General features: G+C 34.5%; 2 protein-coding genes across 4 annotated transcripts in view; both read left to right on the top strand.

Moving 5' to 3' along the window:
* Actn (alpha actinin) overlaps window positions 1-26973 on the top strand; it is a 164893-nt gene that overhangs the window by 80712 nt on the left and 57208 nt on the right. The window lies entirely within an intron of this gene.
* On the top strand, window positions 7672-8501 carry LOC141452413 (uncharacterized). The gene has a single exon (XM_074124526.1). It carries the CDS (start codon window positions 7806-7808, stop codon window positions 8442-8444), a length of 639 nt encoding a protein of 212 aa, XP_073980627.1. The 5' UTR covers window positions 7672-7805; the 3' UTR covers window positions 8445-8501.

The raw sequence follows: 26973 nt of genomic DNA on the forward strand, positions 1-26973 counted from the left end.
GGTTTATAGGTCATCTAGAACCTTCACTTACTAACCGTTAGGCTAGCACTAAATCTTGAGATTCTGTTTGACCTGCAAGCACTCTACCACTCAGTCTCTGGACTTTAACGTAATGCCGCGTCGAAAGAATAGTGTCTGGATGATCGGTAATGCATTGAATGGAGATGGGTTTCAGTGACTTATGACTAAGGAACGGATTTTTATGTATTTAAAAATGCCAAATATTTAATTAAAATATGCATTTATTTTCGTCAATTATGTGGAAAATATGTGATTTTCTTAAAATATTTTCTGGAATATTTAAGTAAAATGGACATTTTTTTTTTTGAAAATCGTGAAATGGTGGAATGATTGCATTTTTCGAGAACCTCACAGTTCAAAAGGAATGGCTTTGAATCCACATCAGCATCACTATCAAGTTTTCCAATAACTGCATTGGCAATATACCTGCCCTCAACGTCAGTGGTTTCATCAATTGACACCCAAATCGGTCCATCTTTGATAAGTTCTCGAATTTTGGTTAGTGAATCTTTATAGACATCTTCCAGGTAGTTTTTCCTCAGAGCGCTCTCATCAGGCATTTTTTTCCCAATATAGGTCTCTAAGAATCCTTTGAAATGAGGATTTTTAAGTTTGTGGAAAGGGATATCTGCTCTAACCAAAGCCCGACACAGATCTGTACTCAGAGTAGACTTACTTGATGGAGATGTAAGGAAGGCTTGATAGGACGTCCTCTCTTTCTTTCTGTTTTTATTCTCTATGTGCGATCCGGTGGCAATATGTTGGGTGACTTGGGAACGTTGAGAGCAAGAAACGCGCTTGTCACAAGCTGTGCTGTACAAAATGTCTCCATCACTTCGAAAAAGTTCTGTTTGTTTGAGGCCGATGTTCGTGGCATTTCACCCAAAAAAGAATACACTAAGTGACCGAACGCAATGAATTGGACACTTCAACGAACGAACTGAAAGAACAGACAACTTCAAAGAACTAACAAGTGCCCGTCACTGTTTAGCAGCATTCTGTGTAAATTACAATAACCATTGTACCCACTGTGATTCACAGCCCTACAGTCTGTGGTTCACAGTTCCTGTCAACCACCTCCCAATTATGAAAATATGCCCAAAATGAAAAATATGAAAAAATATGTACATATTTTGATTAAATATGTAGAAATATTTATTTATTTTAATCAAATATGTATAAATATGCGATAACATCCAAATATGTGGAAATATGTGAAATAAAAGTAGACTCAAACGGCTTAAAAAGTATCAGTATGAATATTTCTAGTTGAAAAACGTCTGTAAATTGCCTAGAAAAAAATATGTAAATACATACGAATCCGTTCCCTACTTATGGACAGCGAGCTGTAAGATGCTCCTAAGAAGAGAAGGGACAAAAATCTAAGGGCCAGCAGCTGGATTCGAACCTGAGACCTCCGCGGGGGAATCCAATATGCTAACCTCATAGCTAATCTCTTCCCCAATGATGTTATTCAATCTCAAGCAACTTTTTTTTTTTTTGTTTATTGAGCAAATAGCACAAAATATCTCGAGAGTTCGTCAAAATGTCGATCAATTTACGAATTTTACCTAAATGACAAACATAAATAAACATCTTAAACAATATACATTAACTTAATTTGTTAATTTTAGAAAAAAACTAACTAAAAATCAATCCCTCGTTAAATTGAATCCGAGCCTATCTATTCAGTCTTCAACAAATAACTTAGTTAAAAAATAAATAACCGTGATAAAGAATAAATTTTAAGTTATAAATGCTTGGGAAAATAAATTCTTCGTTTTAAAATAAATAAGGTTAAAAACAATTATACACAAGGAAAGATAGCTTAGAAATAAGATATTATAAATTTTCAAAGAAAATCCAAGAAAGAAAAGTTTAGTTAATTAGAACAAAACAAAAGGAAAATCTTAGATATCTTCTCACGCACTTTGACACGAATGTTCAGTATACTGACAATTAAAGAAATGAAATCGTCTGAGACATGAATTAAAGGATCTATTAAAGGTTATGAGATAAAGTTGTTTCTTAAAATTCTTAATTAGGTATTTCAAAAATTAAAATAAAAAATCGAATTGAACGAATAAGGTTTTTTTATTAATGAAATAATGCTTAATATTCTCAGCTTCTGAAATATATTTCAGAGAGAAGCAAACTCCCTAATCTCTCCCAAAATTATCCGAAAATAAAATTAGTAAATAAAAGAAACTGGTCAGTGACAGTACATTGAAGACAGGAAGAGGTTTTGCTCTCTTTTGCATCTCTTGTTGACTGCCCTTTTCTTATCAAGAAGGCTTTTGCTACTCACAGTTCCGGAGTTGAACGCTGGCTTTGTAGTCTGCAATCGAGAAGAACTGTTCAAAGAATTGAGAAGATTTCGGGCCGTAAAGTTTCAGATTTCAGAAGCGCCAGTAACTTATTGTAAGTTCGCTGCATAAACCAATAGAATGCATAATTTAAGTAGCTATTCATTGGATACAAAATCGATAATAATGTTGTAATATTAAACTTCATGCCTCCATCTTACAAGTATGAGACTAACGGGCGGCACCTTAAGTTATTTTGAGCTTCGTTAGCAATGTTTTTCTCTAAACCGATCCAACAAAACGCCTACAAATTTTTGTATTTATAGGAACGCCTCACCTACCCAAGTTAAGGCTGGCGCCAGATATGCCCATTTTATTAATTCAAATGACAATAATAAGCCATAAATTCTCATATTTCTTGGAAAAAAAGTATTTTTAAAATCATTGCTTTTATTAAGATTATTTTATGCTATAGTTCGTATAAAAATACATTTACATTAGACTCCATTTTTAATTGCCTCATTTAAAACGGGCACCATTTATTAAAGCAATTTAGGAACAACTAAATAAATCGGAACATGGCCCATCTTTATATGTTTTTGGTAACGAAAGGCTGCAGTCACATAAAATAAATAAATAATAAAGTATTTATATTTTCATTCCAAATTGGAAACCAATTTCAGGCCAGTTTAACGGTACAATGAATATAATAATCGATCCAAGTTACAAATCGATCCAAACGTTGGAATTTCCTTTGAAGATCTCGGAAAGAAATTTAGCAGAACTTCTTGCAGCTTTAAAGTTATTTTAAGTATTTTTATTAATATTATTTTTGAGAGGCAAATAAAGTAATCGCTTCTTTTTCAGGCATGACGTAATGTCCTACTACCAATTTGATGTATGGACCGGGGCGGAAGCACATTCTTTACTAACATTTTTTTTAAAAAAATAAAAATGAGCTACTCACGGAATTCGAACTGGGAATCTCCCACTTACAAATCTACGTTTCATAACCACTACACCAACATCCGCTCTGTAAAGAGGTCAATCAACGATGGTATTTTCTTTTTAGGATATCGTGAAATTTATCCGCTTTTTCTCGGGCAACAAAATCTACATTTTTGCAAATTATTGAGTAGAATTTGCTATATTTAATTTAAAAATACATTAAACATTTATTAAGGAAATCAATGGAAATTTGACGCGTTCCCTTAGTCTAAGTTTAAAACATTAGTGGTCCTAGTTTTTGGTTGCCGTTCCTGTGAACATAGACAGTTCATACCTCAGATACAGAGAGCAGTTGACCTCTTGGCTAACCTGGCTTGCGAGCCAGAGGAGGTACCTTTGAAGGCACAGTACATGCTTCACAAGTTGTGTAAAGTGCATTATTTTATAAATTAAGGAATAAGTTTGATCCTTTACATGAAAGATATTGATCACTTAAATATGTGGCAGGAGGTTTCCAATGTTTTTGGTAATTAAACGCAACTCTCCCAAAATTACCAAATAATTATTCAAACTTCTTGTTTGTAACAGATATAAAATTAATTTTTAGCCATTTTGTGTATGCTTGAGAACATCTAAAGCTCTTAACATTTCATTTTTCTTAGAAAAATCACTCGGAAAATGACTTATTTCCCGATATTAAGAAAAATACTAGCTTTACTGCCTTGGCAATATTTTTAGTAGAAAGGGGATGAAAAAATACAAAAAAAATGACCGCGTGCTCTTCTTTCTCTTTGATAACAAGTTAAAAAATTGAAATATGATTAATAAATACCAGATTTTGAAATGGCCTAGCACCTTTAATTTTGAAGATATCGAATTGCGGTTTCCGGTTTCTTTCATAACTTTTTATACTCTTTAAAACTGTGTGTATATGAAAATGGGGGTCAACTGCAAACCCTCACTTTTGGTAGCGCGTCAGCCGCGTATGCGGTTCAGGAATCTAAAATCAAGTCACATATTCTGAAACTAGAGGTGACTAGGGGTAACAAATTTTACCTCTACCACTTTTTTGCTCAGATTAACCGTTTAAGCATGAAATGCATTTGAGCCGTCTTAAAATGTATATAAAAACAAAATACAAGTTCACTACAGAATTACCAATGATTGCAATAGTACTGCAACCAGATACAAAATTCTGATTATCTGCACAATTCAAAATTCAGACTTTCTTGGTTTGAATAGTAGTTTTCTTAAATTGATACCAAATGAAGAATGATCAAAAATTTTGCATTTAGTTCTTTAAATGGTACCGTATTGGGTCGGAGCTGAGCATATCGTGGTTGGGCAATCGTACAGTCCTAACACGAACTGCTACTGCAGTTTGTAATGTAAACGGTTTGACAGTTCATGCATTTGAGTTTAAATGTTTTTTCAGTCGAAGTAGAAATTTACATTGATAGAATACATTATCGTTTTACGTGTACTTCTCTGTGGCAATACCTGCGATAGATAATTCTCTAGTACTGGATGATATCCTTCAGATAGGATTTGTTTCAATCCGAAGATGAGGCCGATACGCCTCTCTCGAAGGCCTGTCTCACAGGAAGTCTCCAGATATAGCAACCTTTTCCTAACCAAGATGTTTCATTTACCATCTACGACTTTACTGTACAGTTGAGTTAGATGTCTTATAGCCAAACTGATGTGTAGAATTATACCTCTAAAAGAGGTTGTACGCCATATGTTATACCATTTACCAAATAACAAATTACCTTCTGCACTTTTTGAAGACAATATTTAGGGCGAAAACAATGACGAGAATTCGTGGAAGTAAAGGAGGACTAGTTACCATGACTTTGGTCGGCCTTGACTTGCTGACTACCGCCCCAGGTAACAGTACGCAGGAGTGGATGGTCACGGCAGCTGGTGAAAGTAGGCTGAGAGTACCTCTCTCTCCGCCAGCGGCCGGAGAACATACTGCAGTACATTCATCCTCATTCTCTTTAAAATAATAGTCTTAATCATTTGTCAGGTTCTATTCTACAGTTCCGCAACTTTATTTTCACCAACCGCTGGCTAACTAATTCTGCAATTCATTCCTTCGGACATGCCACAAAGTATTTTCAGTCTATTACAGACCATACATTTTCACAAAATTTGTGAACACACTAATACAGTTCATTTTTCCTGTCTTAGGATTTCATTTTGTTTTACTGAAGCTGAGATATATTACTTGCTTCGGAATTACCTCCATCAACGGTTAAATTATTTCTTTTGCAATCTAATTTTAAGTAGAGTTATCTTTTGCAGAATAAAGGAAAGGCAAAAATTGTCAAATTTTTATCAGAATGCTTTTTCATTCAGTTTTTGATGATCAACCTTTGAACAACAGTTGTACCCTAAATATTTTTAGAGAATACAATAAATTTTAAGGTCGCAGTGGATTTGGTTTTACAACCACTTCCTTTAAAAACGCTGGGTAGACCCGTAAATCTCAATTATAATGATGAGAAGAAAAGATCATCTTTAAAAGACTTCCAGGAAAACGCAATACACATACGAGGGTCGTTTGAAAAGTCCGTGCAAAAATAAAAACTACTTAATTTTTTGGGGTAAACCTTTTTTATTTTTCAACATAGTCTCCTTTTAGGCTTATACACTTCGTCCAACGCTGCTCTAGTTTGTTGATCCCTTCCGAATAATAGGATTTGTCCAAGTGTGAAAAATAGCCATTCGTTTCTGCAATCACCTCCTCGTTTGAATAAAATCTTTTTCCCGCCAGCCATTTCTTCATATTGGGGAACAAATAGTAGTCCGAGGGAGCCAAGTCTGGAGAATAGGGGGGATGTGAAACGAGTTGGAACCCTATTTCCATTAATTTTGCGACCACAACTGCTGAGGTGTGAGCTGGTGCGTTGTTGTGATGGAAAAGGACTTTTTTGTGGGCCAATCGTGGGCGTTTTTCTTGCAGCTCGGTTTTCAAACGGTCCAATAACGATGAATAATATGCACCTGTAATAGTTTTACCATTTTCTAGATAGTCGATGAGGATTATTCCTTGCGAATCCCAAAAGACAGTCGCCATAATCTTTCCGGCCGAAGGAACGGTCTTCGCCTTTTTTGGCGCAGATTCCCCCTTGGTAACCCATTGTTTAGATTGTTCTTTGGTCTCAGGAGTGTAGTGATGTATCCATGTTTCATCCACAGTGACGAAACGACGCTTGCATCTTGCGGATACCTTTGTCATGTCTAAATGTTGACCCGTTCATTCGAGATGCCAACAGCACTAGCAATCTCACGCACCTTCACTCTTCTGTCATCCATCACCATATCATGGATTTTATCAATGATTTCTGGAGTAGTAACCTCAACAGGGCGTCCAGAACGTTCAGCGTCACTTGTGCCCATATGGCCACTCCGAAAATTTTGAAACCACTTATAAACTGTTCTAATCGAAGGTACAGAGTCACCATAATGTTTATGAAGCTTCTCTTTAGTCTCCTGAGGCGTTTTGCCTTTCATAAAGTAGTGTTTAATCAACACACGAAATTCTTTTTCGTCCATTTTTGGAAAATTACTCGACTTCCTCGATTCAAACGAATGCCAAACACAAAGAAATAGACCGATCTGGCTGAAACTTGGTGTGTGTTCTTCCAAGAGATGCTACTAACTAAACATAACCTCGATATGCGCCAGTGGTGCTATTTCTCTGACTTTGCACGGACTTTTCAAACGACCCTCGTATTTCTAGAGCACTTACAGAGAAGCTGGACAACAGGACCAACTAGAAGACCAAACAAACTGACTATAGTTAAAACCTAAAAGTACAGAACCTACTACACTACTTAATACCAGGAATAATTTTGAGCGCTTTTTGTGATAATATTTAATTTTGTTGATTCAATTATATTTTTTTTTAAGACAGAAAAAACAGCCTGGAAGATAAAGATATTTTTTTTCTGCTGGCAGTGAGTGAATTTCCCCAATGTTGCCTTTTTTTCGAAGGAACCATTCCCCCAAATTCGCCCCAGGATGGGAATTAAGAAAAAACAAGATATTTAAAATTGATCAAATAAAATAATCACAATGAGTTAAATTCTGAATTTAGAAAAAATTTAACAAAGTAAGAATACAGATGTTAAATTATTTCTTAAAAATATGTTAACTTTACTTTAATTTTAATAAAGTTTATTTTGAATTCCAAGTTATATATATATATATATTTTTTTTTATAAATATATACCAAATTTAATTTATGCTTGTTACTTTTTTTAAGACTCCAATTTTATTTTATTTATAAAAAAGTTTAATGCAGAAAAAAAATTAAAAACACGAATAATCTAAAATAATAAAGGCTGCGAAAAAAAGACTATCTAATAAACAATATGTAGTGTTTAAAAAAAATTAAAATTCATTAGTGATAAATCAGTCATGGCAGTAAAGTGAAATTTTTGGTCAAATTTTAATTTTTTTCTGGCTTTACTTATTTAAAATATTATTTACATTTGACTTTTTTTTAAATACCTCAAGATGGTTGAATTAAGATTGAACAAAAACAGACCCACGGTTATACCAAGGGTGAAGATGATGGAATTGCTGAAAGATGCGCTGAAAAGTCTTGAAGGAAGTCAGGGATTGAGTGTAGCTGAAATACTTAAATATGTAACAACATCTCAAGAAGTTCAACCAAAAGCAGTTTTACCACGATTACTAGATACAATTAAAACTGCCGAAGATATGGGCCTCATAGAAAAATTAAGAAACGATAAATACGCTCTAGCTGAAGGTTCTACATACTTGTGTGGTACATGTGGTGGTAAGAAACGGCAAAGAAAAGCTAGCAGAAGAAGTTGTAAGAAAAAGAAGAAAGTAAGGAGAAAGAGAAGTGTCTCATGTAAGAAGAAGAAAAAGAAGAAGAAGAAGAAGCCTCGAAGACATGGTCGCATCTCATGTAAAAGGAAGAAAAAACGCGCTCGTTCTAGATCTAGCAGGCGTTCTAGTCGAAAGAAACATTGTAAAAAGAGGAAGAAGAGTACGAAACGAAAGAAGTGCGTAAAACATAAAACGAAACGCAAGAAGTCATCTATTGTCCGCTGCGAAGATGATAGAACTGATGACATTCAAGGCACTAAGGAAAGACCATCACCACCCAATGAAGTCTCCTCATAAATGTAAATGTCTTGTAAATTTATTGTAACATTTAAATATATATTTTCTGGTTCCAAATTGATTTAATTATCCTTTTAAATTATGGTTTTTGTTTTAATTAATTTTATAAATATCTGCTTAGTAAACCAGTGAATCAATCACCTGGTACCAACTTTAAAAGTTTCTAAATTAAAAAATTAAAATTTAATTTGAACCATGTACTGTTAACTGATATCTTACAGCTAGCCAATACGAGTGTTCTTTCAGTAGTACCAAAAAATAAAGCTCTTGCTTTAAACGTTTCATTTTCCAGTCCTTGAAGCTTCGAAAATTCTTCCTGATTGTCAGTTTGGATTAAAGCAAATGCACCTCATCGCTTTGTTGTAGATGCTGCAGCCTTCTCCTTTTGTGAAGGAACAGTACTGTAAGAGAGCTTTCCTCGATGCCTGTCATGTTACAGTCAAAATCAAAGGCATCCCTATACCAAATCTATTTCCTCATTCTAGTCTACATTAGGGTTTTGCCAAGTCTCTCAAGAAACTATCTTCTCTTCCTACTTTTTGTTTTGTGAATGCAGGAGATCCATTGTGTAGTATTTTAGGATCTATGTATGCAATTCACTCTTCTGATTTTCCTTTGCATCCTAGAACAGTAACTTCAATCTTTGTACATGATAATCGCTATCTTTGCTTACCATCGCGGACATAGCTAGGCTTCTAGGCATCATCAAGAACATCTGTATAAAAAAAAGTGGTGCTAAAAATGGAAGATAATAGTTAATGATCAGAAATGTAATCAAACCTCTTTTACGTTCAGATTCTCTACTGGTGTTGGAATTACTCGTAATAATGGTGCCTTCCTACTACTTCTGACGGTGTTCGCTACCTGGGTTGCATAAGGACAAACTACTAACTTGTCTAGTTCTTACACGAGACTGAATAGAGTGGGACTGACCAACGATTTTGCTGCTATCACGACTGCTCAACGAACAATCTAAACTTACATTTCAAAACAAACTTACTTCTTATAAAAATTTGCTGCGACCTAACGGATCTACAGACTAGAGATTTGTTCACGACCCCTAATTTGGTAACCGGCAAAAAAAAAGTAAACATTACTTTATTTTTTTTGTACTAGAGATGTGAGGTTCCGCTAAGCATTCTTACTTTTAAAATCCAATTTATTTCCTGATAATCCAGAATTCTTCTAAGCCTCACCATCTCTTCTTATTACGTCTCCAATAAAATTCTAAATATAGATTTATCCGTTCCCTTCGAACCTAATAAAATTCTGCTAGTTTCAAAGATTCCACAAGTCATTACCCTTATCACAACAATCCTCTTGTACAACAACTTTCTCTTGTCTAACTTACTACACTCCTGAGATGATTAGAACTTCAGTAGCTTCGTGATCATCTGCAGTAATCCAACGCCATGAATATCGTAAGTTAAACAATACTGTTGGAAGGATTAATAATTTCTTTGTTTTCTTGATAGATACAGCTAGAAACTCTTGCAGAGATTATCCTTTTGACCTATTATCTAGCTGCTTTTACAGTTAAGGGTTATTAACAGTTAGACAATAAAACAAAGGCGAAGTAATAGTTGTTAAATTAAAATCTTAGGTCTGAGGACATTGAAATTGTCTTTAATACAGAAGGACCCGTTAAATTCTTTTATTATAATTCATAACAGTTATTATATGGCTTTCTGTTAGATAATATGCAATATTATTTTATTGATTGTTAACATAAAGTAAGTAAATTCTGAAATCTGAAATTTATTGAGTGTGAACGTTTATTTGGTAGTTAAAAAAAAAAAATTATCCAACTTCTTTCCTGAAAATTAAATTTGGAAGCGATGGAGCCCAATTTTATTTGAGTAAATGAGGTAAAATAACAGATCACTTGCATTTGCAAGACGTAGCCGTAGACGTTAATATGTATTCAGTAAATAATAAAAGAAAGAAGAAAAGTAAGTAAATAACTCGAAAAGTATAGGTTATCCGTTCAGAGTAAGTCGAAACTAGGCTACGCGATACTTCACAATTACTTGGTGTAATACAACAATTTACAATTTAACTAAATCGAACAGCGATTTATTTTTAAATTCGTGTAAAAAAACTCAAAATTCTGCTGTTAATTCATTGTTTTCTTTCTTTTTCTATATTTTAAGAAATGTATTTTCATTTTAAAGTATAATTATGAATTCTATGAACTCCTCTCTAACGGTTTGTCTAAACTTAAATACAGAATCTCTTTTCCAAAAATACCGAGAAAAAGGCAATAATCCCTTGAGTCCAAGTGGTTGTTGAATACTCTGATTTTTATTTTGCATCCCATGAGCAACTCTCTTTTCAAGATATAAAAGTCACAGGATAGTGAATCATTTAGAAATCGTACTTTAGGGCACTTTAATTTTCCCTCTCATTCTTCTAGACTTTCAATTTTTACCTGGACAAAGTTGACTAATTATCAACTTTCCAAATTATTTAACGAAACTCCTCAATTGTTACTGAAGATTTTAGTATATATTGATTTACTGTTCGCGTCTAGTAAGAATATAAGTTTAATTTCATAACGAAATAAATGTTCGAGTTATTTTTATTCACTTTGTATCGTTTGCCCTTCGTTAACCTCTCACCTCAGAGAGCCCTTTAAGAAACCTTTATTGGCTAATAACGATTGTAATTCAGTATATTTCTTTCTCTTAAAAGCAAGGACAGTATCGTTACATTCTCGTCCCCTCATTGTAACGTTCTCTCTTTAATTGAAAAATTGTATTTATTATTATTATTATTAAAAAATCGTGTTCGCGCACGATCGAGAAATCTAAGAAAATATTAGACTCATCTACAGTACATCTGTTTTCATCTATTTTTTCAGCAGAAAGCCACAGTTTCTTTTACCTCCGTAATTTTCAAATTTCCTTAAGGTCCTCATTTTTCCATTGCCTTCTTATCTTTACTTTTATCCTTCTACCACTGTATTCCTCTCTTCATTCCTATTAAATTCTTTGTAGCATCTGCTTATAAGTTTAATTTTTTTTTCATTTAGTGACTGTCATATAATGTTTCTTAGTAAGAGATTCTTGGTATATTTGAGACATCAATTAGCGGACTTTTTCTTACTTAACTGCCGGTTATTTATGTCATTTGAGGAAGACGATTCTCGTTTCAATAAACGAGTTTTTGGCCAGTAAAAACATTCCTATGGCTCCTCAGCCTCCTTATTCGCCTGACTTGAATCCTTGTGACTTTTCCTGAAGTTGAAAAATCACCTCAAGGTAACTCATTTTGGGATAATCGAAAACATTCAAAGGACTGTAACCGACCAGCTGAAGGCTATTCCAGTATCGGAGTTCGAGCACTGCTATGAGGAGTGGAAGAAACGTCTCCAGCGCTGTGTCGCTTCAGAAGGAAGTTATTTTGAAGGTGACAATATAGAATTGTAATTTTTTTTGAATAAAAAAAATTAAAAAAATCAGTCTCATTACTTAATTTACAGACTTCGTATAACTTCTTCCCTTTCTTTTGCCTTAAATTCCTGAGGGTGATTTTAACATTATGATTTTGCGCATTTGTTTACAACCGTCTTAATTAGCTCAGAGTGTGTCTGTGTCCTCATCGTTGGATATTTCCTTTAGTTTATGTCAGCCGATGATGCATGAATGCAAAATTATCATTGATAGACGTTCTGATTCAAACTCATGACTGTCCTTACCTTTCTTTTGCTTGCCATGAATCCTTTACGAACTTACAATTACAATCCGTCAAAAACCTTGGCTTTCCTCAACAAAGTATTCCAGAGATTCGAGAGTCCACAGCGTTTTTCTCCGCTACTGCCTCGCATTCATCTTCGTCAGCTCCTCCAAATTCTTTAATCAGCTCAATTTCTAGGTCTTTCTTGCGGTATTTCCCGATTAATAGTGCTCCTCTTACGCTTTTCTGGGGCCTCGCAGACCATTCATTTTTTCCAAGGCCCCAACCGAAGTTGCCTCTAAATAATCACGGCTGTCTGAACGTTTCAGTATTACAAATTTCACTACTTCATATTATCGTTAAATGTCTAATATATATCATATTAGAATTATAACATACAAACAAATGTGTTCCCAAAGTTTTACCTAAGGTTATACATCGATGGAAAAACATTTAACTCTCCGACTTAAAGGGCAAAATAAAACCTGAATCCAGGTACATAATGTAGCGTTAAGTATTCCATTTCTAGCCTGTTGCTAGTACTTCCTTTTATGCGAATCCCGTTGACAAGAAATACAGCTATCGAGCGACCAGTTCACATTAACTGCACTCATCAAGCCACAACTGTTAATGGTTATGATTTCTTCTTAATGTTACATTTATGTGCACTCCTATACACTACCAAGAACAGACAGGGTGGTAACTGTAGGATGTTACGGTCTGTCAGTGGATCGCTGACTCTGAACAGGTGCATTCATTTGGTAATTCCTGGCCCATTCTTAGTATATTCATTGTACAGTACCACGGTTTAAAGTAGTGTTGTTCAAGAGCTGAGCTATAAGGCTATAAGGTTCGAGCCTTGAGCGCTCGAGTTCTCAGGGCTCAGGGGGTGGCTCGAGTCAGAGCTCGAGCTGAAGCCTCACAGAGAGCTCGGTGAGTCTCCAAGGCTCTAGCTTTTTTTTTTTTTATATGAAGCATTTTATTTGTACTAATTACTAAATTCATTTCTTAAAATAAAATCAACTTATAACAGCTAATGAATCTTTCAACATATTTTTGTATAAATGAATACAATAATTTCTGAAGTTAGTTGTTCATTGAAATTGGTTACACGTCATTCCTTAAGAATTTTAAAAGGCTCGCACTTTGTGAGCCCCCAACTCCAGGTTTATGAGCCTCCAACTTGAACTTCACGGCTCCAGCTTCGAGGGCTGTAAGCTCGAGCTCTGAAGGCTCGAGCCGTAAAGGCTCGAGTCGAAGCTCGACTCAGTTGAGCCTTCAGTTCGAACCTCAACTGAACAACACTAGTTTAAATTAGCGCAGGATCTTTGTTCATGAAGGCCTCTATCGCACAGGACCCAAACTCTCACTTTAGTCTACAACATAAAAAGAAAAAAAAAAAATTATTACCAATATCAGTCTACGAAATGCATAGGCTGTCGCAAAATTAGATTGGATACAAAAAAAAAAAGTTTAATTGTCTACAAGTATGAACCCTGAAGATGACCTAGTTCTTAAGTCGAAAGCTCGGCAAAAATATAATAAAAATTGGTAATAATTTTTCTTAGTTTTGGTCAATGATTCGGTGACCCAAAACTAGGAACAATATTCTCTTAAGTGGGAATCGAATGCCAATCTTTTTATCCTCATTTGCTATAAATCCTAGCTCATATAATGTCTCTCAGAAGGTAATTTATAGAAGGATAACTCAGAAGGATGGATGCTCAGAACCACTTATCATTTTCTTCTATCCGCAAAATTTCTTTCAAAAAAAATTATTTTTTTTCTGTGAGTAGCCCTGATAAGACAAAAATGTTAAGAGGATTTACATTTGAATCTTCAAGAATCAAATGGATTTTTTATCACTTCCGCAATACTGAAGCTACATTTTGGCGAAAATAAATCACCTCAGTTTGTTTTCATTCTGTTTTCAGTGTATTTTATTGTATTATTTATGTCCCACATCGATTTGCAGCAAGAATTTTGAAATAAATCACGGATTAACATTACTTCTTTTATATGCATATAAAATAACTTCCGTGATTCGATTTAATTGAAGCACATTAAGTAATCGATTTGATTGAAGTGAAGCACAATAAGCTAAATTTCCGGCTAGTGAAATAACCTCACAAGTATTCACAAACAAAATTACCTCTATTTCCTTTAAAATATTCATTACAATGAATAGTTGACGTGACGCAAATTGACAGAAAAGAATTGTGCTATCATCTGTCCTCCAAACAATCCAAAATCTAACTTTAAACTGGGTTTTATGTAGATTTAGTCTACTTTATTAAAGTTACGATATTATTCCCTAAAGGGTGACCATTATTAATAATATATTCGGGTTATAAGTTATAAATTCGATGTTTAATTACTCATTAGCTAGATCTATTACAGCACTATTGTTTATTTATAACTTTACTATTTTTCCACTTTAACTTTCACCATCGTTCACTTTTATCAAACTATTTCCGCTTCCTTTATAGTGCACTTTTTTTAAAAAAAAAAAACTCAACCATGCGTTGCAACTATCAATTTAATGTAACTAAAAATTTATCTGCTGTGATGTAAAAAGTAAAAAATACTATATAGTATAAAACTAACTTTAGGATGAAATCTCACATAATAAATAAGTATGCCATAGTCTTAGCATAGACTTAAAAATTCCTTTATATATCACTGCAAACTAGAGCTATAGCTGAAGCTAGCCGAATCTTATTAAAACAGAATAAATAATGGCCTATCTTTGTAGGTTCTCTGAAGTGAAAATCTCCAGCTTATACAATGTTATCGTTCGGCATAAAAACTCAAACAAGAACTTCTAAACACAAAAAACGAAGCGATTATTATATATATTTATTGTGGTAGAAACTTATGACTGTGTATTTGACACTACAAGTAAATATGTTGAAGCGGAGGAATCACGGCATAAGAGATATGAGGGTAGATATCTCGCAGTAATCACTAGTGCTGCACGAGAAACGAGACAAATCTCGGTCTCGGTACCGAGACCGAGACCGAGATCGAGACATGATATATATCTCGTCGAGAAATCTCGGTCTCGTCTCGGTTTTTCAAATATTAATTTTTAGCTACAAAATTATAAAATTGTGTTCTTTATTAATAAATAATCATTACGGGTATTGAATTAATTATTAAAAGATACGATTTTATTATATATGTTCAATATTACTACATCTATTTGACTTCGAATTACATAAGTAAAGTAAGCAAAGTAAAGTAATCGCCTATTTTTTCAGGCCGGGCTTTACGTCCAACTACCAATTAGGTGTCGCGGACGGAGGCGACTAGCAAACATACTTTACTGTAAATTTCTCATATTAACCATTAAATAAAATCCAAGGCCTAAGACCGGGAATCGAACCCAGTACCACAATACACATTAGCTTCGCAGGTCTCGCACCGCTCGGCTACCGTGGCGGCCCCCTTCGAATTACCTAATTTTTACATAAATTCACTAAATTTCACTATTCATATCATTCATTTATTCAATTTCATAAATTTCACTATTAATAATCTAATACTTTGAACTTTGATATTATTTGAATTATATTTTAGAATTAGTGAATTTGAAAAAAAAAGACTACCTATGCACCTAAAAAATATTGCCACAAATTTTCGTTTTTAAGATACACTTTGCCCAAGCATTGATACATAAAAGAGCTTTTACAGAGTTAGAAGTTAGAGAAGATCTTCTATTGGTCATTATCATCGCAGCTTGCGAAAATAATCTTTCCGATGGCCCTGAAGTTGCACAGATACTAAAAATATCTTTTGCCATTCTAGACAAATTTTTGAAGGAATTCTCAAGTGTTTTCCACCATTCTAAAATGTCAACGTCTACTGGTGCTTGGTCTAATTAATTATTTCTGTCTTCCATGCTTCGGTGATATTTGCTGATTTTTGAGCAAATGGTGCAAAAATATTGATGCAGTCGTCGTCGTCGTCAAAAGGTGAATCATCAGATTCTTTATCTTCACCAACAGCCGTAACTAATGGAGCGGGAAGTTTGTTGGGAGGTGTATTTTTTATTTCACGTAAACAAAAATTCGAAAAAACCGAGACCGAGACTGCATAAAGTCTCGCCTCGTCTCGGTCTCGTGCAGCACTAGTAATCACTGAGTTGATCGTAGGGGTCAGTAGCGTTCAATCGTCTTGGGGATTTGTCTGCGCTGGTACAGGTGTATCTTCTCTGAACGGGAGGTTTGGATTAATTGGGAAACAAAAAAAAAACATTTCTATGTCTGTATAAAGATCAATCTTAGAAACATAATTCGAAATTTTAGGTGATTTGGCGAAGAACTTTAGATTGAAAAGAATCGATGCGATAGGCATGGAAATGCTTGGTCGAACCCCAAACTTTGTTGCATCAGATTGTCCAAAAAGGTTTTTATGCCTGAATTGTAAATTAGTTTTTTTGTTCAGAGAAGTTTGTAGCGTCGTTTGAAGTCTAGTCTTTTCCGTCAGTTTGGAGTTTCATGGACTTTTGTTCAAGAACAGTCCTGAGTATTCTATTATGTCACAGTGGTTGTTATTATGATACCATAGAGGAGGAGGAGGCACCCTGCCAGCCAGGGTGTTCAAAGGCGATGATATCCATTCTGAAGCGAACTGCCTATAATTGCCTCGATACACACTATCCACAACACCAATTAATAAGAGATAAACGCCCATTATTAAGACTGAAAATGCCAAGTTAGAAATAATTAAATTTAACGGTGAAGATTGCTTTAGGCCTTTTACTTTATGTAATAACAAAATTCCGTTGCATAAAATGATAAATACTGCAACAAACCAGTGTTGTCCTCAGTTTAAACATCTGCTAATAAATTCCCTGCCGAGGAAACTCCATCGCTGCGTAGAGAACACATCGGCACTTGCATACAAATATTTGAATCTCTTAAAATACACAAACTGCTACTTGTTGAGAGGTGTAAACATCGTGTAGTCAATATTGTATAAGTCTATGTCCGCTAAACCTAGCTAGTAACACCGTTGGACAGTTTAGATAGGAGCTCTTTTTGGATTTTCAAGCAAATGTTGCCACTAAAATCTAGTTTGTTCAAAAGCAGGTTCATTTGAAAAGTGCGGATGTCCATACTGATTAGTTGATTGCTATTCAGTTTTAAATCTTTACTGAATCCAAATTTGAAAAAGTTTTATCAGTATTTTTTTTTAAATTTCATTCCGGTCTAAATACAATAGTGAAAGAGATGGTAACGTTTTTTGAAAACATTGCATCACTTAACTTCAGCTTGTTGCCAGTCAGATCTAACCAAGTTAGATTGTTCATAAAACAACTTTTCAAATTTAATTCCTTCAGTTGATTAATGGCATAGTATAAACATGATGTTTTTGCTTTTGCCACGGCTAACTATTATTTGCTTTATCGTAATCCTTTCTTCAGGGAGTTCCTGTGTATCAAAAGAGATCTGGAGGCAAGAACGGTATCAGAATTAAGATGAATATGTGTACTAAAAACGAAATTTACAAAAATTATTTACCTAGTTTAGAAAGTAATACTATTACATTTCAGGACTGAGTGAGATCGGTCTGTATGTGATATGTGTTAGGTTGTGTGGAAGTCAGTGTTGCCAATTGTCAAGTATTTTGTAGTAAGTTTGCGTATATGTTGTTTAAATTGTTCGTATCTGTTTTGAAATTTAAACTGTTTTCTGTCTTAGATATGTATATAATTTCTACATTTATACATATTCATTTTAATAGAATAATTGTTAACAATCTGCAAACATGTTCCACAGCCCTGAAGATGACCTAGTCCCTAGGTCGAAAGCTCGGCAAAATAAATTTACTCGACTGAAATGGCAATTATTTTTTCATCCTATTGAAACTATGAATCAGTCACCAAAAAGAATGAACAACAATAAAATAAGTATTAATTGATATCATCCTTTCCAGGGCAGAATTAAGATACGAACTTTCAATGATCTGTTAATAATGAAATTTAATAAAACCAATTCATTAATTATTGAGTAAAAAGTGCATTCTCGTTGCATTAATCGAATGAAAATTCCTACTAGCATCCTGGCTAACGAGCAAAGAATGCGATGTACTCATCTGTGGGCCATCATCCAAAAAGCTCCCCTTTTTAGCGTGTTACCCAGATGGAGAAGCGGGAGACGACAATCTTGTAAGATGTACACCTTTATATAGATTAGTAGAGGAGACCTCAGCTCTTCTCAATCTATCTTCTTTGTATGTGTTAGACACGCTGTCACTACACCTTACATCACCCAGCCAGCGCCTTCTTACTTTTGCTACCTCTAACACTACTAGACACATTCATTACCAGAAACTAAGTTGAAAACTGTTCTAATCTTATTCTAAAATATCCTCGACCCAAATTCCTGTTATATTTAAACTTATACTCACTCTTCAATAATATTGCATTACTCTAATCTGTACTTGATCTCATTTTTAATAACTTTTTATTTCTATTGGTGACTATTATTTATTATTAATAAAGACAGTTTATATTCTTTGGAAGAAAAATGAGAATCAACTAAGCAGTGTTTATTAGTGCCTGTACCCTTTGTTACAATAATCATTTTTCAGTTTAACTTGGAAGAATTATTCTATTTTCATCAACCCTAAGGGCAAAGCAGCCCCTTCAAAATACCATTTCAAACGAAGCTTTGATCTTGTTTTAAGTCATCATCGCCTTCATACTTCTTCCGCCCAGCCACTGGGGAGGAAGTTTACATAACCTCTTCCAGCTTTGACAGTTCGCACTTTCTGCTCCGTCGAATATTTTTTTCTTTTTGAAAAGCTTCCTTCGCTACTCAACCATCTTAATCTAGCTCGATCCTTTGATGGTTACTGCCTGCATCATTATATTGTAGGAACTAATTTGATTAAGCACAGCGTTTAATTAGTTATTTTTAGTTAGTGATAAATACAGAAATTAAATAAACTGCAACATAAGATTTTTTTTTCAATAATTTATTAAGTTATCTACAATTTGTATATACAATAAGCAAATCAGGAAGTACAAGATTAATTGGTACGAGAAAAGCAGGAGGAGAGAAACTACCAGTGGCAGCACTCTCTACGGGATATAATGATCTTTAGGTCTTCAGACCTCAAGGAAGTCGCGGGGCCACTGGCGATTCAGTCTGCGAGGAGGATTGTCAGAGGAGGCGAGAGACTGTACAAGAGAATTTGAGCAAGTAGAGAGAGCAGTATGGAATTTTTGATATTTAGTCTTGGCGAGTTGGTCTATAAAGGTAATGTTGAGGTCGTTGTGAAGAGTGAGGTTAGTCACTGTGGAAAGGAGCGTCAACTATCTGTCGGAGTAGTTTGATTGAAATTTCTGTACAGTCCTTATGTTTGTAGGTTTAGCTGAACAGCTCTAGTCCGTAAGTCCACATAGGTTTGAGAATAGTGTTGTACATTAAGCGTTTCAGTTCTATGGATAATTTGGAGCGTCGTCCAAGTAGTCTGTAAAGCAGTTTCGCACGTTTCGTCATTGCTTGTCTTTTAAGTCTAGTGTGTGGGTTCCACGTGAGTCATTTGTCTATAAAGAGTCCAAGAGAGCGCACCAGATCAGGACAAGGATACAACATAAGATAACTTAAAACCTACTGTCGTAATGGTAGAAATTAAGATTACTTACCGTCACTCGTCGAGACTATTACAGTTACTACGAGTCGTATAAGCATAGTCAGGATAAGAGATGAGATAGAACGGATCTCGTATTTTAAGCACCTACTTAAAGACAGCTTTGTGGACATGAAATTTAAAGGAAAGACATGTAGTAAAGAAAAGAAGGTTCACTGTTATCAGAAAAAACTTCTTCAGCGATAGTTGAGTGACCAAAAAAATCCTAACGTGCCAACGGTTCTCCCTTTACTCTTGAAATCATCACAGTGCTTGAACATTAAGTGAAAGACCTGGGTAAATGGGCTTAGAGGAAGTGGTAGGTTTCTGACAAGATGGTCTGAATGGAGAAAAAAAGAGAGAATCTGCACGAAGTATTAGGAAAGCGTTGAGGCAAGATAATAAAGTGTATAAAAGTAGCCTCAACTTGCTGGGCGATGGATGAGATCGTGATGATGATGATGCAATTACAATAAACATCAAAGAAATAATTAAAATATTGTACTACTTAAAAGACTCTTAGACGATAGATCAAAACTCTCTCTCGACAACAAATGACTGATTTATACTACTATTTTAAAACCCATCTGGGCGTATGGAATAGAGATGTGGGGTTCAACCAAACGCTCCAAACTCCAAAGAATTTAATTTCTTCAATCTAAAATACTTCCAACTATTGTGTACGCTCCAATTTCTGTCTCCAACCTGACTATACACACTGACCTTAGCTTTCCTTATCGCACAAGTCGCAAAAACACGATACAGAAAACTCCATTTTAACCTGCAATCTCATAAAAATCCTCTAGCTCAAAATCTTTCTTCAAGAACTCTTCCTTATAAACCGTACAAAAGGTCTTAAGAGACAGTGGCCTCGTGATCTCCTCTCAAGTGAAGAGAGTGACTAATACGTGTAGTTCAGTGATTTGGAGTGTTACCATTGGGTAACTTCTCCTCTCGTTTGTATCTACCATTCACTATCATTGTTACTCCTAGCGCCAACGCGCTGATTTTAGCACAAATAAACGCCAAAAAAAATACCCAAGTAACCTAAAAAATATCTTAATAATTTTTTTATTAATGTTTACAGTTAGTCCACTAATCTTAACCTAAAGGCACGTAACATGGAAATCTAAATTTAAAGAATTATCTTCAAAATGAATAGAGTGTTTTCAGATAAAAATAAATATTGTGAATGCTTGAGGCTTTTTTCCTATAACCGTCATGTTGCTCATTCTCTAGATTTGTGGTAGGAAATACCTCATTTCGTAAATGAAAACTACGTCTATGACGTTAAATGGTGAAGTGGCTCTCCACTTAAGAAACTTTTAATTTAATTATAAGTGCTATTAAAAGCTTCTACGACTTCAGGCAGCCTCTTCTGGTCCACAGTAAACCACCAGCATTCATTTGAGCATTGATTGATTTTGAAAAGCATATTTAATTGCATTAATTTCTAGCAGATGATCAGGAAGTTTACATATTATTGAAAATGCTTTAATTGAAATAGATCTTGCCCAAACAAACATTTGGTATTCATTTTGTAGATGATATGTTGGTTGAATTAGATAGACGTACGTTATAGCTAACAGTATCCTGGTTAGTACACGACTGTCTGTGGTAACTCCACAGGTCAAAGACTCTCGAGATGGGGCCATATTCTGCCCTCTGCACTCCTTTCTAGAATTATTCTTTATCCCAACATATTTTACTTATCACGTCACTCAGGATATGTGCTGCTTTTCACCAAATCATATTTTTTTAAAATTTTTGAGCACGTCTATGCTTCTTTTCAAAGCATTTATTAATAATTCATTCCATATTTTGCCCCATTTTTATTTTGTTATCTTTCTTCAAGCTGAAAATATAAGTATCATTAATTATTAAAACTGTCCGGCAGGACAGGGTTGATCGTCAAAAACTGCACGAAAAAGCGTAACGTTGAAAAACATCCAACTTTGACAATTTTTTTCTCTTTTTCTATAAAAGATAAAATCCCCAAATTTTCTTTAAATTATAGGGCAAACCCTCCTTTATAACTGTAATTTTTTTTTTGTAACTACCCAGATCTAATAGGTTTCGAGAAAAAAGTGGCCGAAAATGAGCAAAAACGGCATTTTCAAAAAATGTTCTTGTTGTTGTTGTTGTTCTTGTTATTAAAATATATGGTTTGAAAACAGTAAACAAAGTATAGGTCACTTCTGTTGCATACAATCTTTTTATTCGGTTTGGTGAAGGAACTCCGAATGCACAAAATGAAAGTGCATTTTAAAAAAGTTTAACACTGTGATATTTAGATTCATTTTACTTCAATCGAATTACAAATTAACTCCACTGTGAAATTCTGTTCATTTAGAAGACATTTATCTCGAACAATATATGGTGTATGTGGACCTCTAAGATCCTTTACGGCCTAACTATTCGCTCTGAGAGAGGGGGTTCGGTGTAGTGGTTCTGAAGCTTAGATTTGTAAGTGGCAGGTCCCCAGTTCGAATCCCACGTGTGGCTACTTTTTGTTTGTTAAAAAATGTTAATAGCAAGGTATGTGCTTCCGTCTCCGTCCACGACACCTAATTGGTAGTTAGACGATAAACCCCGCCTGAATAATTGACAATTACTTTACGGTTTCTAATTTACGTAAGTGCTACAGAAATCTAGTGGAAATCATATTGTCGTGTGTAAATAACTACTATTACTAAGTAAATAACTATTTTGATTTACCTGAAAGGAAATATTGAAAGTTTACTTCTAGTAAGTTTTTAAAACAAAACTACTATTGCTTCTCATAATTTTTAATTAATCTTATTCTTTTACAGGTAAATCTGCTGATTAATAAGATGAATATTGATGAAGCATTGTTTTGTAAGTATTACGAACGATAATGTTAAAACATACTTTTCTATTAACATTAAGTTCTTTATCCAATTCAAGAGCTGGATAATTTGAATCAGGCCTATTTTTGTAACTTAACAGTTTTATGAAATCACTGTTATATTTGGTACTTCATGAGCGCCACTGAGTCGATCTTTCAGTTACGTAATAGAATTACTTCCAGCATTACTTGAACCCTTAATAGACAAGACAGCTTTAATCTATTTTGAGACGGAGCTCTTACAGTACTTCTAGTGTTAGAACTGGTGTTAATGTAGGCGAAGTTCGTGCTATTCCTTGTGCCTATTATAAATATGTATATTCCATCGACTCATACAATCTCAAAATAAAAGATTATTGTAACTAGACAGCCAATCAGGCCGTGGTGAAGTATTAAGTTCTTGTTTCTTTGCTTCAAAATTGGTTCTGGAATTTTTATTTTTGTTTTTAATTAAGCATTCATTTAATAATTTATTTGTTCTCTCCTAAAATTAATTTCCATTAAAGTATTACTTTATTTTATATAAGGAAGAAATAGTCCATAAACTCTTTGAATTTTCCTTATACGAGGTGTGGCTATTAAATAACGTGACAATTGCTGTAAAACATTTTATTTTAAATTTATACATATTTAGTTATTATCACCTTCAATATACACCCCTCCCCTATCCCTACAACGCTCCATGCGAATTTACCATTGTTCGAAACAGTGCTGGAAGTCTTTTTTCTGTGAGCTCCTGCATGACGCGTGCCGCTTTTTCTTTCACAGCTTCAACGGACTGAAATCGTGTTCCTTTTAATGCAGATTTGACTTTGGGGAACAGATAAAAGTCACATGGGGCCAGGTCAGGCGGATGGCCTAAAACCGGGATATTGTACTTGGCTAGAAACGTCTTGACAGACAATGCAGTGTAAACCGGCGCGTTGTCTTGATGGAGAACCCTGTGACTTGTTCTTCCACAAATCAGGTCGTTTTTTCCTTACTCTTTCACGGAATTGAGCAAGCACCTCCATGGTAGTAATGTTGATTAATTATAATCGATATTTTCATCCGTTTTGGACGTGGAAGGGCGACCCGGGCGGTCATCATCTCCGAAGTCTTCTCGGCCATCTTGGAAACGCTTAAACCACTCAAAAATTTGCACAAGTGATAAACATTCATCGCCATAAACTTCTTTTAATAAAAGATGAGTTTCAGTAGCAGTTTCACCAAGTTTCATGTGAAATTTCACGACAATTCGTTGCTGTACTACATGTGTAGTATCATGTTTTCGGCAAAACGAAACTAACACCCCTTACACAAACGACGGTTCCGGTCAGACAGATTTCTCTACAAACACGTGAGACGCTGCAATCGAAAGAGAAGGCTTTACGCTGCACAGCTGTCGGTCGTTAGGATTTGGCGCATGCATAGTTCTTCTGTAGCAGCATCAGTCTCGTTATTTAATAGCCACACCTCGTACATTAATAGAAATAGTTTTTTATTTGAAAAAGTTATAGGTTCAATCTGATCTTTTACTAATAAACATTAAAGTATAAGTTGAACAGTAACTCTTTTGCGCTTGATTGTTGTAATAAAAGTTTTACTTGAAATGAGTTTTTACAGAAACAGAGTAAGGAAGTAGGAGGGATTAGGCTTGGACTTAGTTTGTCACCCAACCTTAATTTTTGCGTTGATTAATTTTTTCATACAAACTTTTTACATTTTAAGTTTGAGAATAAATGTTGATATTGAACGTTTATGGATAGTTTTTCAAATAACTTTTACTAAAAAACTTATTGAAAACGTACAAGTAAAACATCAGTAAGGTTATAATAAAAGTATAGGTTAGACCCCCAAACTTTTTAAAAACTTAAAAATTTAACTTTTATTTCCACCGCCGAAATTAAGTTATTTGGGAATAAATGTCAGATTTGTTTAATAATAGATGTACTCTAGACATCACACCTTTGCTTTCATTCGAGGATAGTTTAGATCTTTCACTCTTTTGTATGACTTTTTTTAGAAATCCATTGGCAAATTATCTTTTTGGAGATCCAGTTATTGCTGACAACGAAATGTCTCTTTGTATTTTTGCAGAGACAAAACTTTTAACTTATGGCAAGAGCCCCATTTCAGCACAGTGGGTTGAAGAAGACCCCAATGTGTATATTTTCTTCAGATATCATCTTAAGAGTTTATTAAGTACATATTGAACTGGAAACAGAAATGATTAATCATCAAACTGCTAAGATGTGTAGGAGAGAGAACAAGTTCTAGACTATTAATCGGATTATATTGTTATTATAAGAAGTTTATTGGAGTTACTGTGTGTAGTTAGTGAGAGCGTTGTTGAATTGCCGCTGAATTTGGTGAGTCACAGGCACGGCTTATTGGAGTTACTGGTAGTTAGTGAGAGCGTTGTTGAATTGCCGCTGAATTTGGTGTGTCACAGGCACGGCTTATTGGAGTTACTGGTAGTTAGTGAGAGCGTTGTTGAATTGCCGCTGAATTTGGTGAGTCACAGGCACGGCTTATTGGAGTTACTGGTAGTTAGTGAGAGCGTTGTTGAATTGCCGCTGAATTTGGTGAGTCACAGGCACGGCTTATTGGAGTTACTGGTAGTTAGTGAGAGCGTTGTTGAATTGCCGCTGAATTTGGTGAGTCACAGGCACGGCTTATTGGAGTTACTGGTAGTTAGTGAGAGCGTTGTTGAATTGCCGCTGAATTTGGTGAGTCACAGGCACGGCTTATTGGAGTTCTTGTCCTTAGGAGGTAGTTACGTAGATCTACTCGTAGATTGGCTTTAGTAAGTTCCATGGTTTGGGTCGTCCAAACAATCAAATGCTATTAATATTATCTAATATTAAATATATTAATTATTCCTTAATTTAGATTTGTCTATGGTTAAGCCTACTGTATTGAAAAAAAAAAAAATAGTAACTATTTTAAATAGGCTGATTTCTCATAGTTAATTTGGAGTCTTTTATCTTTAAAAAGATTTAAATTATAAAATTTACTTTCATCAGAACTTGCACTCTCATTCCAATCCTCTTGTCCGCCACTTATCATCACATCACCATCCAGATCATCCTCCCAGACGACTGAAACGCCAGTGGCCTCGCGGTTTCCTCTCTTCTGAGGAGAGTAGCTAATCCTAGAGATGACATAGGGAGTGTTATCGCTGGGTAACTTCTCCCCTCAATTAGTTAGTTCGATGTCAGTTATTGTCATTGTTACTTATAGCGTGTCTAGCGCTGGTGTAACTTTACAAATAAATAAAAAAAAAAAAAAAAATATAAAATATAGTTAGACTAAATATTAGGGTTTATCAAGAATGATAATTAGTGCGAATCAATTGCAGAATCAATTACGAAGAAATACCGAAACTAAAGATTGAAAGGCTATTTATGTTTTAAGTACATAGACATTATTTTATTCCAAAATTGCTTTATTAAAATTAAAATAGGGAAAGGGGTATTAAAAAACGAATAATAAATTGATATTTTTACTCGGCTCAACCATTCACTAACTTTAGGCCAAATTTACCTTTGCATTAAACACAAAATTTGTACGATTGAACCACAAAGAATTACTTTTTCCTTAGTTTTATTATTTATTATTTCTCTAGCTTTTTAAAGGCAATCATGTCTGTTGTATTGATTCTTTGGTAGGTCACCTTATCTTTAGGAATTTCTTACTTGGCCGAGTGGAATAATCTGAATTTAGCCTGAAGAGAAAATTAGTTTTATAATCAATTTTGCGTCAAATTCTTTGTAACTGTTACAAAATTCCTTGTATATTGCTTTTTTCGGTAAATTTTTTTTTTTATTTAAGGTCTAAAAGTTTGGAATATTTTTTAATATTGTAGTAAAAAGTTCCTGCTCTTTGTTTTATAAATTTATAAATTTAAGAATCTAATTTCGTTTCTATAGATAGACTGCTAAGAATTCTTAACGCAAAACATAAGTTTTGTTGCACCCTCAGCAGTAATTGCAGAATGATGACTGTAATTACGAGCTAATGAGCAACAATTTTGTGCTTTACTGTTATTACAGGGTGGGGCAAAAGGTATGAACCGGTTTTAAAGGGATGTAAAACAAAAACTATTCAATTTACAGAAATTATGTTTATATTGTTTAATTCCGTACAGAATCTAGTTTTTTATATTAAGTTTGAAAGATGATATCACGTAGGTGGCGGCCGTCAGCCGCGATGCACTCTTGAAGGCGAATTCTGAAGTTTTCAACCGCTCTTCTGCACATTTCGATGGGTATTGCCGTAACTTCCTCTCTGATTCTGTCCTTAAGTTCTTCCTGGGTTTGTGGACGATGTTTAAAAACTTTCTCCTTTATGTAC

The sequence above is a fragment of the Rhodnius prolixus genome, unplaced genomic scaffold, assembly GCF_049639745.1.
Source record: "Rhodnius prolixus isolate KJV_2025 unplaced genomic scaffold, Rpr scaffold_3, whole genome shotgun sequence".
In the NCBI taxonomy this organism is placed as follows: domain Eukaryota; kingdom Metazoa; phylum Arthropoda; class Insecta; order Hemiptera; family Reduviidae; genus Rhodnius; species Rhodnius prolixus.

Coding starts and splice junctions, on each gene's coding strand:
- LOC141452413 (XM_074124526.1), top strand. CDS start 7,806: ATGGTTGAATTAAGATTGAACAAAAACAGACCCACGGTTATACCAAGG.